The sequence below is a fragment of the Molothrus aeneus genome, chromosome Z, assembly GCF_037042795.1.
Source record: "Molothrus aeneus isolate 106 chromosome Z, BPBGC_Maene_1.0, whole genome shotgun sequence".
Taxonomy (NCBI): domain Eukaryota; kingdom Metazoa; phylum Chordata; class Aves; order Passeriformes; family Icteridae; genus Molothrus; species Molothrus aeneus.
In genome coordinates this window covers 33,390,112-33,404,630 of record NC_089680.1, presented here as the reverse complement: position 1 = coordinate 33,404,630, position 14,519 = coordinate 33,390,112, and the positions used below count along the sequence as shown (strand labels likewise).

At 35.9% G+C, this 14,519-nt stretch overlaps 1 protein-coding gene across 1 annotated transcript in view; it reads left to right on the top strand.

The window, feature by feature from the left end:
• Positions 1–14,519, top strand: part of PIK3R1 (phosphoinositide-3-kinase regulatory subunit 1) — a 55,945-nt gene that overhangs the window by 27,403 nt on the left and 14,023 nt on the right. The window contains exons 3-7 of the mRNA XM_066568831.1: positions 5,877–5,969; positions 7,351–7,425; positions 10,250–10,381; positions 11,259–11,460; positions 11,657–11,736. Coding sequence (XP_066424928.1) covers positions 5,877–5,969; positions 7,351–7,425; positions 10,250–10,381; positions 11,259–11,460; positions 11,657–11,736 — 582 coding nt within the window. The remainder of the gene's footprint in view (positions 1–5,876; positions 5,970–7,350; positions 7,426–10,249; positions 10,382–11,258; positions 11,461–11,656; positions 11,737–14,519) is intronic.

The following is a 14,519-nucleotide window of genomic DNA, read 5'->3' as shown; positions in this document are numbered from 1 at the left end:
TAAGCTGTTGAATTCAGACAGTATGAATCCTTATTGAAATCCAGATTCTGTTTCAAGGAAGATGGATTATAATAGTGGCACATGGTTTGAATTCCATTTCCCCACCTAGAGTAGAGTACATAACTGCTGAAATAATAGTATTTCAATCAAGAAAGTAAGCTCCTGTCTTTCCCAGAAATTCCAATAGCAAGCATGGGTGTTGAACTATGTAGGAAACCTCCCATTGTCCACAGCTGGTAGTGCATTATACGGATGGTGCTGATGGCAGAAGTATTTTAGGTGCTTGAGCAGACAATTTCTTTACAGTTTGTTGGCTAATCTTGTTGGAGCATTATCACAACTTGCTTGACCATGATCCTTACCTTTGCATTTCTTCTTCTGCATTAATTAATATGCTAATGTTTAATATAGCTGATTTAAATACTGGTAAAACCTTTAATGTCTGGAGTTATTGTATGACTTCCAAACAAGGGACCTGTGTAAAGCTATAGAAAATCATGATGTTAGCGGATACAACTGTATCCACTAACATAAAGAGTATATCTGCATGCACCATAAGTATAGTGATCATCTTAACACCTGAGCTCTCAAATAGCAGACTTCTATATAGAGCTTTGTTGTCATCAAAAGTGCAAAATGCGTGCACAAATTTTAATGCCATTTCTGGAAAAATAAGAACATTTGTGGAGTAGTCTTAATTAAAAATTAAATTCAAGTAGAGTTAGTATATAGTTTCTAAATAGTAATCATTTAGAAATTAAACTCCCTTTCATGGTACTGTACATTTTAAGGGGTTTTATTATATATGTTTTTAAATTTCATTCTTCTTCTAGCAGTAATGAAAGATATGTCTCAGAATCATCTGAAGCCAAATTGCAGCTTTAAATTTCCACTTGTCATTGCCAGGTACTAACTCTATATCTTTTTACTGAGAACCCTTCCAAAAGGTGCAGCTGTGTGCTGGTTTCATCTTGCACTTTGTAGCTGTGCTGGCAACCCTTGAATGTAAGGTATGCTCTCATCTCCCACACGTTGCCATTGCCTTAGAGCTGTTCAGTCCTGTCTGTAACAGGGAGAAGGAAGAGTTTACAGATTGGAGAGAACTCTTGATTTTTGGTTCATCTCATTGATTCTCACTATGGCAAGGTAAAAATAGAGCTAGTGGAAAACCCATCTTTTATTAAGTGTCATCAGAAGCTTCCTTACGATCTGGAGACCCACTACTAGACCTAGGAAGAAGACAGTTTTGAGAACCATTATATTTTGGAGACCCTGGGATTAAGGGAAGGAAAAAAAAAAGAACAAAACAGAGGTATTTGGGGAAAAATATTGCTTTTAATGAAAAACTGATACAGGATTTTAGCAGAGGCATCTACAAATTTGCTCAAATCCTTTAGAGTGGATATGGTTCTTCAAACATCTTTGCTGCCCTACAGCATTCTTCAAAGAAAAAGACTACTTTGAAATCAGGTACTAAGTACAGGTTGCATGTGAGGTTTTTTTCAGTTGTCTTTTACTAAAACTGACCTATCTAAAAAGTCTTCATTTCCCACTGCAAATCTTAACATGCATTCTGGGTTTTCTCCTGGTACACGTAATCTAGGATCAGGACTTCTTTAATTATAACTTCTATCTACATGTGTCTTGTAAAGCCTTTTGCCTTTAAACAAACTTAATTTTCTATTTTGTGCGAAAGCTGGGAAATTTGAAGCAAAAGTCAGTATGATGTTGTGTGTTAATTATATTGAAGGTGACACAGTGAGTGGAAAATCCTAGAACAGGTGGGAGGTTAAATGATTTTAATTTGTTCATGCTGTCTTCAACATGCTGATGAAGTGAATGTTTTTCTTCTACGTTGCTGAGCATTGTAACTATGTGACTTAGATGTTTTCCTCTGTAACTTTGAAGTTGCTGATAACTGCAGGTTTTGGACTTCTTTGTGTCTTTTTGCTGTAGAGCTTAAAAGAGAGATGAATATCCTGAGTTTTCATCAAATACACAAGTATTTTACATACTATGTATTTATGGAAGGCATTATCATTCACTTGAAGTTTCATGTAATATCTAAAAGTTCAGCAATGTCTTTGGCTATATAAGTTTCCAGTTTTGGAAAGGAGTGGGATAAAGAGAGGAAGAGACATCAGAAATCCTCTGAACTCCTAAAATGCATATTTTATTCTAGCAGAAAACTTTTGGAAACTTTTCATTTAAAGTAATGTGGCATTTTGTTTGCATACACATGTTTTGTAGGTACATTACAGGTTTTGTGTAAATATAAAGGGAAATACATAGCTTCCAAAAGGCTTTCAATAAGTAAGAATATTACTGATTGATGAATACTCTACAACAAAGATATTTGTAACAGATTATGATAAAAACCTGGTTTTAAGCTAAAGTTCTGCTTAAAGTTAAGATGAAAAGCATGGAGCACAAAAAGGCTGCAGGAAGAGGCCCTCTCTGCTTAGGTAATTTAGGTAAAGTCTACAGAGACAAACTGTTTTCTGTATTGTCTTGTCTTTACCTTGCAAGGGCCTTCTTCCCCTGTGGCTGGGCTCTCCTCTTTGCTTTCCTTGGACTCCACCCCTTGTGTAGAAAGTCTACATCAGTGGAAATTAGAATTATTTTTCTAATAGGTATATTTCTAATATTTCTATATATTCTTGATAGGTATTTGTTGATGTCTTGCCATTATTTAAAGGCACAATTCGGTTAATGGAAGAAAGCACTGTGCTGCTCAATAGCCTAGACAGGCCATCCCTGAACCACCGAGCTGTCCCTTGATAAGGTCCAACTGTCTGTCAGTTTTGACTTCCATCCTCTGTCTCTATTTATCCTTCTTGTCTCTTTCCTCTGTTTCAGTTTAGGCTGATGACTGTGGCTACATGTTGCCTCCATCTGGAATTAGGAAATGAGCATCTTTGTTCAGAGATGATGCAATTTTGTTGATGTTATGAAAGAGGGAGGAATTAAATGTAACTAGCTCCGTCAGGGACCAGAAAGTTACTTTCATAGGTAAATTTTTGTAAGCTCTGTTCTTAAAACATATTCTTCTTCTGCTACCATGTAAGGGATCCATTTTAAGCCCTTAACATTCACTTGAGTCTGCTAGTGTCTCACAATCTGAGAATTTTCATAGCATACGCTTTGAAACCACTCTAATCTTTCATTTATTATTTCAATAGATTTGTCCATATCATAAGATAGATATATAGTTTGGGGTTGAAAAGAACTATTTGATTTGAATATTACAAATCTGTTGGTCTGTATTTCAGTATTTCTCAGCAGAGGCTACTTAGAGTGCAGCTTTTTCCATTTGAGCCCATCTTGTGTTCATGAAGCAGATATAAAAGAGATGTTCCAAATGGAATCTGAATGTGATTTGAAGATGGAAAGAGTTGAAAAGTCCATTTGCTCCCTGAGTAGCTTGTTCTACCTTAATATACCTGTATAACATGCTGCATTGAATTTAGCTTAATTGGAGTGTTATACTAAATCAACTATCTGGCAGAATTTTGGAGTTTATTGTGTTTATCTAAGGAAAGAACCTATCTTCTAAAAAACTGTGCAGATGATCCTTCATTACAGAGCTGTCTGCTGTCTTTTGTTGCATTATATGAGCCTAGTTTTAGGTTTTTCTTTATTTTGTCCAGGACCTATAATGACACTAGCATGTAGGCATGTTACTTGTCCTTGCAGAGTATGATATCAGGTGTTAGAGCTCTTTGGATCTGTGGGAGTTCTTCTTATTTTCCTCAAGTCATTAAAAAGCGTCAGCAGGGCAGAGATCTGCATGGGCAACTCTTTCTAAACTCCTGAATGGTTATCTTCCAGGCCTCCTAAGTTAAACTGTTACAACTAACAGATGTTTTTCTAATACCCTCAGTTATGAATGGGTTAGGAAAGTATTTCCATCATTATGGTACCATAATTTTCCTTCTTTTTGCCAGTATGCTTCACTTCTATTACTACTATTGTCTTTCATTTCACTCCTCATCTCTCTACACTTCCAAACTTCTGTCCCTTCCTTGCTGTCCTGCTGTTTTTTAAATTTGTGCTGGTTTTGACTGGGGTAGAAGTAATTTTCTTAATAGTAACTATCCTTGGGCTGCATTTCAGATTCACACTGGAAACAGTGCTAATAGCACAGGGATATTTTAATTATTACTGAGTGGGGTTTATACAGTGTGAAGGCCTTTTCTGCTTCAGACCCCACCTCACAAGTGAGGAGGCAGGGAGTGCACAAGAAGTTGAGAAGGGACAGTGCCAGGACACCTGACCACAACTGACAAAGAGACATTCCATGCCACAGAGCACTGTGCTCAGCAATAAATCTGAGGGAAGAATAAGAAAGTGGGAGATGCACAAAGTGATGGTGTTTGCCTTCCCAAGTAGCCATTACCCAGTGATGAAACCTTGCTCTCCTGGAGATGGCTGAACATCTGCATGCCAGTGGGATGAATTAATACCTTGATTTGCTTGATTTGCTTTTGTATGTGGCTTTTGCTTTCTCTGTTAAACTATCTAAACCTCAGTCTGCTAATTTTCTCACTTTTACCCTTCTGACTCTCACCCCTATCCCACCAGAGGAGAGTGCCTGAGAAGTTGTGTGGGACTTGGTTGCTGGCTGGGGTTAAACCACAGCAAAATTGTTTGCATTTTAATGAAGTTATGTAATTCAAAACAGGGTGAATTACCAGCCAAAACTGTCTGCTCTCTCTTTCTCAGTTGATATATATTCTTTCTCAGTTGATTTTTTTGTTGTTGTTATCTCAAAGTTTTTAGTTAAAAACTCTCTGTTCATAATTTTCTGTGGGTTTTTTTCTCCTTCTACTTAGTTATCATCATAATTTTGTTTCAGTCTTCTGAAAATAGGGGTGGAGGGTGTGCATATATGTATTTATGCATATCCTTACAGGCACCTTTGTATATGTGTGTTCAAGAGTTGCTCTCTGTCCATGGTGAGTTTAATTGAGTAGAGATCACCATTGCTTAGGCAAATGACAATTTTTGCTTCAATGATTAATTTTTTGTTTATCAATCATAATCCATCAAACTATGCCAGATGGTTCTGGCAGTAGTTTATGTAAACATTTTTGTTTCCCAGTGTTAAACAGGACCACTCTAAAACTTTTGAATTATTCTTTTGGGGAAAATGGTGTATTTAGAGATAGATCTTTCCACACAGAGCCAGAACATACTTTTAAGAGTGTGTTCTCTCCATTAAGAAACCAGATTGCATGAAAGCTGACTTTGTATAAAACCTGTGTGCAGTTTTGTTTGAATCTGCAAAGTGTCCCTTTCCAATTATACTGCTAATTATTCCTAACCAGTCCATGTAAAAAAGAAAATTCGTGCTTCAAGTAAACTATACTGTTAATAGTATAATGCTTGAAAATTGAAATGCACAGAAGTTACTGAGCTTGTGTATGAGTGTGAAATACTTGTTTCTACTGCTGTTTCAGGCCTTTTTAAGTCTGTTTTACCGAGGGGATCAGGCACTCACAGCCAGTTATGTGTTTAATAGCTCCTTCACTTGGTGCACAGTGGTTTGGAATATCTCAGACAGAAAGACTTTTTCTTTCCTTACTTGCATTGTATTTCTGCACATCCATTCTATTATGTTTTCTTTTCCTAGACAATATGGGGCATGAATCTAGGACTGAGGTCCCTGAAAGAAAATGCTATTAAAAATGCAATTGTCATAATTTTTATTCAATTTTTTTATTAACTATGGAGTTTGTTTTCTCATACAGCACTGACAACCGGGATGTTTGTTCTGTGATTAAAAATTAACTAGTTGCATTACATGTCATGATTTTCATAAAAGTAATTGCATTCATCTGCAGTTTGGCTTATGTTTCTTTTTATTTTTACAGCTTTTTCACTTCCAGACCTTACAGAGCAGTTCACACCTCCTGATGTTGCTCCACCAATTCTTGTCAAGATAGTAGAGACAATTGAAAAGAAAGGTAGGCTGAAGAATGATCTACCAAAGTGTTCTGTTGCTTATGTGAAGCAAGACTGCAGAACTGGATCCAGAGCTGGCATGTCCTCTTTCTAGAACTGATAATGTAAAGTAATCACATTACTTAACACCCAAAATAATCTCCTTAAGGTTTGTTAAGGTTTCTGCTCATTAGAGGCTATTTGGACTGTTGGAGCAAAACCAAAGCTTACCTCAAATGGCATTTAATAATTAATATAAGTATTATTGGAAAGTAAGGGAGAAGGGTTTGGTATTGTTTGGGTTTCTTTTCTATCGAGTAAGCACCTTTAGTTGGTTATGTAAATGCCAGCATAACATTGAGTTGGTGGCACAGGGAAAAAAGTAATGTTTTGCCCCAAAGCAGGGGAAAAAAGAAAATAATAAAATATGAAAAGGTTTCAAGAACTGGTTTTATTCTTCAGGAGCCAATTCTTTATTGCTGCTCTGTAATGAACCAGACAGTGTTATTTTTATGGTTTCTTTTCCTCATCTGCTTTCCTGTGTTGATATCTCTCCATCCTTTTGAAGCTTTCCTCTTTCTTTTACAATGTCATACTTTTTTTGCCCTATTTATATCTTCCTGGCACCTCCTCTGATGTGTCTTTCATAGTGCTGGTGAGGTAAGGAGCAGTTCTGTGAGTCGTGCTTGTTTAGGGGCCTTAAGCTGGGGAACAAGAGCAGAAGTGGTATTCTGATGAGAATCAGGCTGCTGTCCTTGGGGTTATGGGTTCTAACATACTTCTCTGGCACTTTAAAAGAGTGTAAGCCTTTCCTGAAAGAGTAGAAGCTTGCTGATATCAGCGTGGAGGGCCAGTATTTAGCACAAGTGTGCATAAGGAGCTGCTGCTTTCAGGAGACACCACTGATAGTGTTAAATTGTCAGTGCTCTGCATCCCTGCATATGGTCTCTTTCCTTGTGTCTTCTCTATTTTCACTAATGTAGGAAAGTTGTAAACAATATCTTTCATGTGAAAACACTTTACTGATGTCTTCTCTAACAATTCAGGTGAATTATTGTATCACATTATGTGATATATACAGATACTTTCTCTGATACTGGTGTGAATCTGTTTCCTAGTCCTGGCCTTTTATAGTTGGCCAGTGGACAGTTCTACAGAATATGATGCCAGCATCTCTGATCTTCTTTGGCCATCTCTTTCTGCAGACACAGCAGCTTGAGTGCACAAAGAGGTGTCTTACAGCCTCAAAAAAGCAATCACATTCTGTAGTGTGGTAGGTGAAAGAATGTTGCTAGTTTATACTGTAAGTACTTACTGAACAAAACAGAAATATGTTGCATCAGGGCAACAGTCACCAAAATATTAATGCTATCCTGAACGTGTCCTATCAATTTTGTTTTGAAGGTCTGGAGTACTCAACTTTGTATGGAGCACAAGGCTCAAGCAGTGCAGTGGAATTAAGACAAATTTTTGAGTGTGGTAAGTACAGTTCTCTTCCTTAAAGCACTAGACAGATTTTGTGGTCAGACCACTCTCACTCATATGTGCTGGTTCTCAATAACATACTATGAAAAAGATATATATAAATAAAAAATTTTTCTAACTTCTACACTTGATATGAAAACTATTTTTCACTTTTACAAGTTGTCTTTTTTCATGGCTCAGCTGCACCTTTTTTTTCTAAGAATATTTATTTTAATCTCTTGTTGTCTCATTTGTTCAAAGACTGACAGTTTGCTGTACTGAGAAAAACAAGATGTTTTGTTCAGAATCGAGGTAAAGATAGATTAGTCCTGAAAGGCTGCAGATTATTATTTTGTAAACAAATGGCCAGTCGTTTATGTACAGTTCTGTAGTGCATTTTTTTTGTCCAGTAGGTGGGGTGTCGATAGCAGCCCATTATCTACCTGCTACAGAGGGATACTGAAGAAAGACAATTGAATTAATATTGTAGGCTGAGTTCTCAGATAGTAAAATGCAACTACACCACATACCCGCTCAAGTTTCCTGAAATATATTTCCTCTTCTTTTTTTGGTATACTTAATTTATTCTTCAGGACAGAATATACTGGCATGGCAGCACTGTTTCAGAATGAGAGTAGGAGGAGAGTTTGACCATGACTTGGCAAACTAGGGTGCAATGTGTGGTGTGAGCTTTCATTTGCCTAAAAGAGTGCAAAAATACAAGGGGTAGAAAATGGAAATGGTTACATGCCTTGTTGCCAAAGGGACAAAAAAAGCAAATCACTCAGTGATTTAGTCTCCTCATTTTGAATAATTGCGAACATTAACAAAGCGAATAAGAGATTATACTCTGAGTTGTCTGCTTTTTCAAAACAAAAAAGCATCATATCCTATGCTGGTTGTGGTAGGAATGAAGAATTGTATGTGTACAAGCAGGGAGAGAAGAATGGCATGTGGTGCTAGCAGCCTCATGATAGCAGCAACCTCTTCAGTGTTGTGTTTATGTTTTTCAGTCTGCATAAATCCAGATTTTTGGTGGCACCAATATGATTATATTTCTTTATTTATCTGAATCCTTTCTTAAGTCTCTAAAATGAGCTATAATTTTTGAAAGGTTTATCTGCCCCTTGAGATTAAAAACTCATGGTTTACATGTATTCCTACTTAAAATGTTGTTTTGAGTAGCAGAAACAGAATTTTTCCCTTTAGTAAAAGTGTCCCTTTCTGACTTCTCTTTAAAATAGGATTAGGATCTTCAGCTCAGAGCTGGTGCAGTGAGTATCCAGGTACAGGGATAGAGGCAGATCTATTTCCTCTGCCTGCTGGCTTTGAATTAGCAGAATGCTAATTCAGAGAGCAAAGTCAGCTTTGGTCTCAAAGTTGGGAACTTGCATTAATGTGCTGTTCTGCTAGTGGTTAAAATACTCTCCATTTTTTAATTGGATAACTGTCTGTTAGCATCAACACAATACTATCTAGCTCCAAAATCAAAGCTGATTTACATCTTGTCAGCTTAGCAGATGGAAGAGTCCAGGTGTGTTTATGATATTACACCCAGAGAGTTGTAGAATAAGTATATTCTTACTCATGTATTCATTATAGTAATTTGGGACATACTTCAGAGAAATGGTCAACACTGAAAATGCATGATTTAACTTGGCTCATGAAATAAAAAACAGTCCGTAAGCAGCAAAAGTAATGAAAGTTATTTCTTTAAAAATTTGTGGAATCTCTGACACATAATCGCTCTTGCAGAAATCATTCCCACACTGCAAGTTTTATATCATTTAAGACATTTATTATGCCATTTCTCTCATGCAATTCTTTGGTGTCTGAGAAGGTTTGAGCTCATACTGCAAGCTCTTTGTTGAGGAAAACAAAGGAGATGGAGGAGCACTAAGTTTCTCACTACCCCCTCTTGGCTGCTTTATTTCACAGTATTGGTAGACACACCATTTATTTGAGTCCTCTACCTCCCTGTTCCCTTTGTTTAAAGCAGACAAACAGATTCAAAGTTATTTTACCAAGAATCATGCTAGATAGAAGGCTGATCAGCATTAATGCCTCCAAATTCTTGTACAAAATAAGGATCTTTTTGTATACACTGAGGACTTTACTGTGCCAGAGTTTCATGTTATAGGATGAACCCTTGCTTTCACTAAATAAGGATTTTTGTATTTTCCCATTTTAATTTTTGCTGCTGATATTCTTCGCTCCAACACTAACAAGTAGTCCTTTATGTGACACTGCCAAACCTTATCCCAAGTCATAACTATCCTGGAAGGGTATCAGGTTTTACAAGATAAATCTCAACAGCTGCATAAAACACCAAGCACACTGTTCTGCACGTGTATATTTGTTTCGACTTACTTACATAAATATTTGCAGGCTTGGATCCCCAAGATGTTAATCAAACTTTTAGTCATAATAGAAGTAGCTCCCTGTAGAGAAGCTGCATTTGGCCAAACCTTTGATTAGTACTTACTACTTACACAAAATATTTACACATAAAACAGAGACCTGTTAAAAATATTCTGATGTTCCATAACATTGCCAAGATGCAGCAAGTCACTACCATTGCTCTGAGTTCAGCCCTGAATTGTATGAGAAAGAAGGCCACACACAGTTATGGAAACCATTTGGTTCATCAGATGCCAAGGGACTGGGCATGGTGTTGAACTCTGTGTGTTGTTCTTCTCAAAGACATTTCTTGGTGTCTTACGTTCTTATGAATTGTTCCCCATGAACCAGATGTAAGTTAGCAATTTTGGCTTGTTATGAGCTTGTATATTTTTTCCACTTTCTGAAGTCTAAAAAGCATGTTGCTCTTTCCCTTTAGATGCCTCTTCATTAGATTTAGAGACATTTGATGTTCACGCTTTATCAGATGCTCTCAAGAGGTATATCCTGGACCTGCCAAATCCCATCATTCCAGCAGCTGTTTACAGTGACATGATTTCTGTATCTCAAGGTATGATTATGACATTATTTCAAATATCAAACAGAAAGGCTTTTATTAGAATTCTGGATAACTGGTGGTTCAGCTGTTACAGAACAGCAAAAATTCTACACAACCTGGCAGCATCTCAGAAGCTATAAATATACCTTTACCCTTTTCTATGAAAACTGTTTCAGTTTAGATCTAGACATTATTCTGCATTATTTGGTTACTTACTTAGGCAAACATAATGTAAAATATAAGGGATAACACAGTTCTCTTCATTTTAGTAAGTAGAAACACTATAGAAGAACTGGGGGAAAAAATCAAGGACTGTATACAGAAAGCTAATTTTTAACTTTTTATCAGTGCTGACAAAGTAAATGTATTAGAGGTCATGTAGTGCTGTGTTACATTGGGGTTGCAGATTATGAAGTGAGAAATACATGCATGTGAGATTCATCATCTACAGTGGTCATTTCAAACAAGTACAGCTTATAAGCTTTCAGCACATGGGCCAAGTATTCTGTTATATATCTCAGGACAGGATATTGTTACTGGTAACCTTCAAAGTTAGAACAGCACCTGTGAGACTTATCTACTGCATCTCAAAATTACCCAATCATGTGTGACGCTAAACACAAGACAGACTTCTACCAGTACACTCTGAACACATTGTGGTTTTTACCAAAATGCATATCTGTTTCCATTTGACTTTTAAATACTTGTTCTTTACTCTTCCCTGAGTGTTTCTCTTATTTTAAAAGAAGAAAGATATCTTTTGGTTCTAATGAAGGACAGATTTTTTTTTTTTTGTAAAATTGGTGTCTCTAAAGGAGCCACATATAGTTTCATTTTACTTGAATGTTTCTGTGCTGGTTTCAAGAATCATTTATCTGTTTGCTTGCAGAAGTGCAGAGCTCAGAGGAATATGCTCAGTTGCTGAAGAAACTGATCAGATCTCCAAATATACCTCCTCAGTATTGGCTCACACTCCAGTATTTGCTCAAACATTTCCTCAGAGTTTGTCAAGCCTCCAGCAAAAATCTCTTGAATGCAAGGTCTCTGGCTGAAATTTTCAGCCCTCTGCTCTTCAGATTCCAGATAGCAAGGTACGTGGATCATCTTCACCATATTCTGTACTGTAAATATGAATTAGTTATATACAAAATAAGATTAATTAAATAATTTTCTGACCTTATTTCTGGTGTGAGGGCATTGTAGTAATTTCTTTCTATTTTGTTTTAATAATTTAAAGTAAACTTTTCTATTTCTCCTAGTTCTTACTGCCTAATCCATTTCTTACAGCTCTGATAATACAGAACACCACATAAAAATCCTAGAGGTTTTAATCACAAGTGAATGGAACGAGAGACAGCCCGTACCAGGTAAAAAATATTTTTAATTTTAAAAGTTAAATGTTCTCTTAAATATTAAAATTCAACTTAATGACAGTAAATGCTTGCAGTTTCTTCTATTTAAATCAAACTTCATGCAAAACAGAAGTGCACAATTACAGAGCTAAGCAGAAGTTGTGTGTTTTATAGTGGTGTGCAGTGTTTGTTTTATAAGAAATAAAACATTTTTCGTTAAAATCATTTTAGTGCCAATAGTTTGTACAGCCTTAGGACTTTTGTTCTCTTTCAGTAAACAGCAAATTGGATTTTGTGAGTTTTTTAAGACCTGTAAACAAGTACAATGCATGTCATACAGTGGTGGGGGGGCTAATTCTTGGGATTTTATTGAGCTCTCAATTTACTCCCAGGCAAATTTTCTTAAATTTGCTATACTCTATGGAGACATTATTTACATACATATTTACATACATATTTTTTAATTCAGATAAACAAAATATTTATTTATTAATATCAATAAATAATGTAAAAAATATTAAGAGCCCATCCAGGAAAGTTAGTTCCTACTTGTATTGCTTCTGTAAGTTAACATCTAATTAAGTCAACAAATAGTAAACACACCTGTAATTTATGCAAAATCCCTGGGTTTGAATCAAGTATTCAGTAGAAGCAAGGCAGAGTTACTAACTATGTGTAAAGGGAATTATTAATGCAGACAACTTTATATATTGGCTGAAAGCAATTCCTTTCACAGCTTATTAACAGAGAATAATCTAACAAAGGAAAGGGTGAATAGAACATTGGACAGCCTATACCTTTCCCACCTCTGTGGTCAAAGGACAAAATAAAGTTCATGGCAGTAGGATTTCTAGGGTTACTTAAGTTCTGAAGAGCTAGAACACAGCAGAAAAGTGCTTTATTTCCTGTATTTCAGGCAGGCACATTGTATAATCCTCTTCATCAGCTAATGAAGATTAATTTAAAATGGCTAAAATTTTTGTTCCTAATACTGTGTTTGAAAGGCTTTTCTAATCTTGCCAGTTCTGTTAGTTAGGAAACTTTCCCTAATATTTTGTGTACATCTGTTTTCAGCTTGCTATTTAGTTTTGTTCAATTTTGGTGAAGTAGTTAACAGAGATTTCCAGAACCACTGTGTATTTTTCTGCCTAATGCTTTGTAACAACTAGGAGAGTCCAGACTTACAGTATTTGTCCTGTTTTACTAAGAATCAGCAAATAGCTGCTAATTGTTAAAGAATTATTGTCTTTGTCACATGATGCAAGACCTAAAAAACAAAACAGATTCTAATAGTCTGATGCTAATAGCATTTTTTGTAGTTACGTGTTTGCAAATGCTTTGGAGTATGTAAATATATATGTCTCAAAGCTGGTTGGGAGGTTACAAAGGTAGGGTCAACAGTTCCTTCAGTTTCAAAGCAAGAATTTTGTAACTTTCATTTAAGAGATCACTTTGTTGCTTATCTGCTTCATGTGAGGAAAGTATAAAAGTGAAAGGTGTTGATGTTAGAACTACTAATGAGAACAAGGAATCTAGTAATTTTGAGAGTGTCATTAGAGTGCTTGAAGAAATGCCATTGTATCCACCAGATTTATATGACTTGACACTACATTAATAATTATAATGGAAGACCTGATTGTTTTTAATATTACTTCTTACTTACTAATATAGCATGATGCAATAGTTCACTTTTACAGTCCTAGGATTTTTCATGTGATCTGTTCAAAAATAGAACTCCTTTCCTGTGCATTTAAGTCCATCATGTCTAGTAGAATGCTTTTTAGTAGAACATTTAGTAGAACACATGCACAAATATGCTGGAAAAAAACCTCAGATGCAAATTTTCAGGCTTTGTAGTGTCTGGTTAGCTAGTCTCTGCCCTCAGGCATGTAATGAGTTTGACTAATTTTCCAGAGTTGAATCTTACTAATATGTTCTGTAAGTTTGCAGGATTAGCTCATGAGTCCATTTCCACACCAGTATCATTCAGTGACCTGAACATCTGGAGTGGTCTATTTTTATTGTTCTCATAGAACTATAAAAAGCACTCTAAGATCTGTTTTTCAGAATTGTCATCTTTAAGATTACTGCTTTTAGTGGCTTGATTTTCCATAAAGACTGTTTAGATAGACTCTAATAAAAAGAAAATCCCAATAAAATATACCTTTTTTATCATGTAAGTATTTTGAGAATTACAATCTTAAATAGAACTTTACAAGTGGAGAATTTGAGAGGTCTTAAGCAGAAAGAAGTTTACTTATTGAAAATAACATCATGACAACTAAGTGATAACAGGGAAGCTAGTGCTGCCAGGTTTCTTCTCTTCACAGGCTGGAGTGATGGCTTCCTTCCTTCTTAATTCTTTTTGTTAAGATGAGAACATTCTGTCTAAAACAAGCTGTGCATGAAGTTCTAGTGGTATCTTATGCAGTATATAAATACATTAAATGTGGTGTTAAGAGATAACCAATCTGAATAGCAGGCAGATCTTTGCACAGCTGTGGGTTTTTTCCTTACTACATCACCCACTAATTATACTTGTTACCTGAAAACACTAGAAAGTAAGCAGTGGTTACATCTTACTGTATTTTAAAATTTGTATCTTAAATTAGGCATCTTCAGTTGGACATCTTTTAGCTAGAGGGGTGCTTCTTGGATGTCATAACATGAATAAAATTGTTACTCCTAGACCATTACTTGACTTACCGCAGAACATATGGATTGGGGTATTTTTTCTGTCATGGTGTTCATCAGCAAACTATAGATTCTAGTTTGTGGATTAAGATAGTGCTTAGTCC